This window comes from Amblyomma maculatum, chromosome 8 (assembly GCF_055883805.1).
Source record: "Amblyomma maculatum isolate TAMU_Amacu chromosome 8, ASM5588380v1, whole genome shotgun sequence".
NCBI lineage: Eukaryota > Metazoa > Arthropoda > Arachnida > Ixodida > Ixodidae > Amblyomma > Amblyomma maculatum.
The window spans coordinates 20250274-20256728 of NC_139351.1; the positions used below are offsets into that span (position 1 = coordinate 20250274).

Genomic DNA, 6455 nt, shown 5'->3' on the forward strand with positions numbered 1-6455 from the left:
GCTCGGGTTTCCTTCTTCTGGAGCGAACTGGGCGTATTGACTTTGGGGCCTCGGCGGCTCCTTTTTAAGCCCTTGTCGACTATGCCTTGTGCGCAGGGTCGGAGTCCAAAACAAAACACAAACTTAGAGCGCACAAAGTAGTTCACTCACAGAGGAAGGCGCACGCATACACACCACACTTTAGCACTCCATGGCCGCCATCTTAGGTTTGAAAAACATCACGCACAACAAAAACAAGTCACGTACACCCCCAACTTCGGTTCTTCTGGGGGTCACATTGCCAGGGAAAAAAGAATATACGGACAAAGGAAGCTCTATACTTTGGACGTAGTAGGGCTGACTTTGAGTGGGGAACGTACGACACAGGCAGCATGTGGTCTTCTGCTCGAGCATGGAGAGAGTTGTAGCTAACACAGGGAAAGCTATACTGTTCCGAGGCAACGTGCACGTACGCGTTCTCGCGCGCCCGACCGATGGTCACATATAAAGGTCCCGTGAACATATGGGGTTTACAGAACAACAATTCCGCGTGTGTATAAATGCGACAAGGGCAAATTAATGGATGCCGCCTATTCTGTGACAGCAAACTACAAACCAGTCGCCGGAGAGATACATGACCCACCTCCGACCAATCACTCTCACATTATGCATGGAAAAACTTTTCGAGCATGTAATCCAACAGATTACACAACCACATGTATACTTGCCATCTCTTCCCACACACGATGCTGGGATTCAGAAGCCACCTATCCACACAAGACATCATGCTTCAAATTTCCGAAGAAATTCTACATCCGCAGCATCGAAACCGCACGAGAGCTACACTGGCTCTGGACCTCACCAAAGCAGTTGACAATGTACAACATGACTCAATCCTTGACGCCCTCTCCAAACTAGGGGTAGGAGAACGCGCGCACTCATATATTGTAGCCTTTATCCAGACCACCACGCGGAACTCAAACTCGGTCCAATAAAATCCCCCACCTTCTGTCTAGGCAAACGCGGAACCCCGCAGGGTTCAGTCCTCTCCTCCGTACTATTTAACATGACCTTCATCCCGATTTCTCACAAACTAACACAAATCCCAAACCTCTCACACTCTCTATGCAGATGATATTACCCTGTGGGCAAGCACGTGAAATGTAGGAAACAGAGGACACCTTAAGCAGGAGCGGACGTAGTGGCAACGCACGCAGCATCCATCGGCCTAGCATGCTCCCACACCAAATCCGAACTCCTGTCGCTCCACCCAAACCACCACCTTACCAAGCAAAAACATGCTTTCATACACATCACCATAGATGGGCTCCAAGTACCCGAGGTTAGCAAACTTCGAGTTATGGGAATGTTCCTGCAAAACAATTAACTCAACACAGAAAGTTTCTTGAAACTGACTATCACCACCCATCAAATTATCAGACTCATCAAACGAATAGCGAATAGGCACAGAGGCATGCGAGAGCACGATCTCCGGCACCTTGTACAGGCATTCGTCATCAGCCAAATGGTCTATTCACTCCCGTATCTCAATCTTACAAAGGCAGAAACAGAGAAAGTGGGCGCACTCATTCGTCAGGCATACAAAACCGCACTTTACCTCTTAAAACATACTCTTACCATACGCCTCCTAAACATGGGAGTACACAACAAAATCCAAGAAGTAGTGGAAGCTCATCGTACTTCCCAGATCAACAGACTTTCCCCCACAGAGACGGGCAGGTTTATCCTCGCCGCGCTGAAACGCCAACCAATTGGTTCACCCACTGAAAACAGCCACCTAGTCCCTCAACACATCCGGGACCACCTTACCGCACAACCCCAACCTAAAAATATCCACCCTGCTCACCACAAGGCACGACGAGAAGCTCGAGCCAAGGCGTTACACAAAGCACACGCGACTGACACCGAAGCGGCCTACATAGATGGGATAGAATACAATTACCCCGCGGCATATGTCATCATTGTGATTTCTTATAACTTCAATCACACAGTTCGTGCCTCTGTCAAATCAAAAACGTCGACAGAAGCCGAAAAGGCAGCCATAGCGCTAGCCATCTCCTCTTCCACTGCCACACTCATTTTCAGCGATACTAAAACGGCCATTCAAAATTTCGCAAGAGGGAAAATACACCCAGTCGCCCATCAAACCTTAACCTCTGGTTCCACAGCTCCCCGGTCCATTCACATCGTCTGGGTACTTGGTCATGCAGGCAACCCCGGTAAAGCGGCAGCCCACTCAACTGCTCGAGTGCACGTCAACCGAGCGGGTCATACCGAAGACTGGGGAAGCACGCACGACAGACTGCTCACCTATCATGACATAACACTTCACTACCGAGAACAGCGACTCTTATATCCCCTACTTCACACCTCTGTCTGAAAACCTCATCAAATAATCTGGTGACAGCTACAAGCCAAAATATTTCCCTCTCCAGCTCGGTTGTCCTATACCTAGGCCGGAATGACCCCACATTCTGTATATGTGGCGCACCTAGAGCCACCTTCAATCACATAATGTTTTTATGCAAACATTTCAAGCCACTGCCCCACTGGGGCCTCCGGACTAAGAGGGTTGGGAGATCGCGGTCTTCAGATCGGACCCAGCAGCGCAAAAGATGCTGGTTGTCTGGGCTGAAACGGTCACTGCCAGGGACGGCCTAACATACACCAGTCGGGATTAGGAACCACCTCAATCCTTGTAATGTACCCTGGTTCTCACAATAAATATTTTAGCACCACCACAAGCTCATTAGTCTCACAGCATCGTATGTCGCAAGCTTACAGAAACGACTCCCGTGATCGCGAAGGACGACAGCGCCTTGGCTGTCTGCTTCTCCCTATTCATCGCTAAACCTAAATTATTTCGCAGCGAAGCCACAGCAGACGGCACTCCGTAATAGACCAGCGAGAAGTTTTAGTAAATGGACTAATCGGTCATGAAAGTTCTTTACTCTAATCTACACTGTTTAGTAATAATTGAAATGATTATTTTCCGCGACGATTTCAGCAGAGCTAGCGTACAAGAACACGGGCAACGCACCGGCTGTGAGCCAAAACTTCTACTGTATGGTTCGGCACTTCACAAGAAGCATATTTTTCGAAATTCGTTTTTCTAAACCCTATTATTGTTACAAAAAAAATGTAACATTGTTTACTTACACTGCCGCAAGGGATCCGCCGGACGGCCCGCGCGGAAGGCATGGCCCTCGCGGCGTTGTTTACGGTAGTGAGGTCAGTGCTGCCATAGGACGATGGCGGCGGCCGCGCCGAAGGTGCATGGCTTGGCAAGAACAAAATAACGCTTCGCTACAGTCTGTCTTCCATTTTCAAAACTATGCTGAGCGCATTTATTCATGTTAGCAAGCACGAACATAGCACAGTATCGGCGCCGGCATATCAGCAGACGATGCGTTGGCCGGTGTCGCTCTTTGACGTCACCAAGCATTCAACATGGCTACCGATATCGGTGGGAAGAGCTTCGCAGTATCAACTTCAGCCACTTATTTCGAAATAAGTATTGCGCCTACGGCACTCAAATATCAGAAATAGAATAAAAAGGTTCATTATTATCTGCCAGACTACAAAAGTGTAATTTATTGGATGACCATGGCATGTCCCCTTTAAAACAACGATTCACTTCCCAAGAAATGAAGGGAGCCGTTATCCCTGGTGAAGAATGTCATCCTGCTTTCAGTGGTATGGGCAACCAAGACATGTTTTATTTAGCAGCGTAATAGAATTCTATATCGTTATCAGTTTCCTTGTTTAGGCTCTGTCCTGTCGCATCATCGGCATGATCGCCATTGACGTCAGCATCGTGGCTAAAGTGCTTGCTAACGTTGAACTATGTTACAAGCACCATCATGTCACTCAAGATGCCTGCGCCTACTCTAGGCAAACGTCCAATTGGTATTCTAGAAATCCTTACCAACTGTCGGAGCATTTCCTATCATGGATATGTGCAGCAGTGTCAGACCGCATAAACCTGTTCATCAGTTCAGTAGTGTGCCACCAGCCCCGCGTCGACACACCTACGCGACGACATGCCTGAAGCGTTTTTCGGTGTAACTTAGATTCCCGGTATCCGTAATGTTATTACTATTTTAGTTACTATATCTGGCCCAAGTTAAGCCATGCATTCGTTTCGTCATGATGCGCCTCAAATGTTTACTCTGAGATCAGACCCAACGCATATATAAGGAGAAACAAGAATTTCGGTTTGGTTCTTGGTGATTAACGGCCCAAAGCGGCTCAGGCTATGAGAGACGCCAGCAGAAATTTTACAGGTCGTCTAATTTGTTTACTTAATAGAACAATAAGAACTTCGTAAGAGTGGCATCTGGCAGCTATTGAATTGTTTTAATCTTTACTTATCTTTAAGATTGCGTACGCGGTTTTAAAATGTCTTGGCAATATTCGGCTGCACATGATATTTCGCATATGAAGCAATCACACAAAGGTGTGCGAGTCATTTAGTGTGAGTTTATGCGCAAATTACTCTTCCGCATTTTTGAGACCTAAAGCAAATTTTCTACGCCTTGTAAAATTTGGCCATTGGCTCAAGATGCATGTAGACGTTGTTCTCGAGCCCGAATTTCGGCTAATTCACATGTTCTTTGTGAGCGCAGTTGCGTTTATGCCAAAATAATACCCTACTTCTGGTTTGCCCCATGACCATCTTGGCATTTGTCTGCTGCATGGTGACGTAGGTGCGGCTGGCGCTGCGCAAGTACCCGGACCTGTGCGTGATGCTGGTTCAGGTGGAGAAGGACGACATCCGGGGCGTGTGCTCTGAGAGGCACTTCCCGCTGGTGCAGAGCGTCAAGCACGCCATGCGCCTCTACCACCGCTCACTGCCAGGGCAGGACGGACTGGAGGGACAGGCGACCGCTGGCCGTTCTGGTCGCGAATAAAACAAGCGCTGCGAGATGAAAATTTTCACGACAGAGACCTTTCTGCTGGATTACTGCGGGACGCTATATGTAGCCTCCGCACCTCCTTAGAAGAAGTGTTATCTTTCGACCTCGAGGTACATGGTCACAGTAATGTAATTTTCATCTTAAACCTACCAGCCTAGTTCAAACCGCTTTTATTCCGTGGAATAGAGGTCAAGCTTTAATGCGGAACGGATATTTGTCCATTGAAATTCCTATCCATAATGTTCTCCACTGTATTAAGACCAATAGATGAGCAGCGAAGACAGTACCCGAATGCAAGCCAGAAAGTGTTTTTGGAAAAAAAATTGTCTCGGTTGTTAGCGCATATGCTGTGGTATTGGAACGATAGGTGTATGCATACGGGACGCACAGCCTGAAAGAGCGGATTCAAGCCTCTGTTCGGCAGAAGCGTTTTGCAGGAGCTGCCGTCGCAGATGAAGCATTGCAAATTCCACATCTCTCGTCCTATCTTTGTTCATTTTGTCACATATTCAGATACTCTCATCATACCCTGACTCTTCCGCCTTCCTCCACTTACTTCCACGATACTTCTATCCTTCCATGGTACTCTCGTACTTTTATTTCCTCCTCCTCCCCTCCTCGTTTCTATCGCCTTACTTTCATCCTCCTCAGCACTTCGTGTTTACCGTGCCTGCATTTTAAGCTAGAGTAGCCAACGCCGCTCAATCTAAATGTTTGTTGGTGGCTACACTCTAAAAACACACAGGAAAGAACGCTGATGTACAAGAAATAAAAAGCAATTATATTTAATGATAAATATTGTAACGGTATGGAATTTCCTGTAACCAAAAAGTGCTTCATTGAATTATTCGGAAGAGAGAAAGAGAGAAAAATAGAAATAAAAATGTGTTTGGAAACTGAAGTCCAATAAAATGCTGAACCACAGAACCCAAGTTAGCTTTACCCGCTTTCAACAACGGCACACATTCTAAACTGCAGGATCAAATATTTATATTATAAAGGAAACTTACCAGGATTTCTACGGTTTCTTACGTAAGACATCACTATATAGGCTGGCACAAAGCAGGATTTTAAGAACGGCTCCAACTTGGCAATGATTCAGCCACAGTATATGGTCTGCAATGTGCTTCTCAGGGCAGACGAGTTAAGCAGAAGTGTTCCCAGATGTAGTGGGAATGCCTTACTACCGTAGTAATTGACCTGAATGGAGTAAAATTGTTTGTTCTGCATAATTCAGTATCTTCAGCACGATTAGTGAGTCGAGGGTAGCAATACTAGAGCCCAGAAACTCGGCACACCTACGAATCGGCTACAAGGGAGGCCGTGGCTTTGTATAAGTTTTACGGCTTGGAGTTTGTTCACGTGAACTGCCATGAAACAAAACTTTGGCGCCTTACGTTACGCATCCATCGAAACTCTCCAGCCACGGCTGGAATCTAACCGAGGCTGCCCTACTCAACAGTTATTCACTCTAACCCCAAAGAGCCACCGCCGCGAGGCGCTACAATGCATATATAGACAATAAAGTAGACAGGT

General features: G+C 46.9%; 1 protein-coding gene across 1 annotated transcript in view; it reads left to right on the forward strand.

Moving 5' to 3' along the window:
- LOC146180674 (chitinase-3-like protein 1) overlaps nucleotides 1-4919 on the forward strand; it is a 38007-nt gene extending 33088 nt beyond the window's left edge. The window contains exon 9 of the mRNA XM_084577819.1: nucleotides 4710-4919. Coding sequence (XP_084433945.1) covers nucleotides 4710-4913 — 204 coding nt within the window. The 3' untranslated portion in view covers nucleotides 4914-4919. The remainder of the gene's footprint in view (nucleotides 1-4709) is intronic.
- The last annotated feature ends 1536 nt before the right edge of the window (nucleotides 4920-6455 follow it).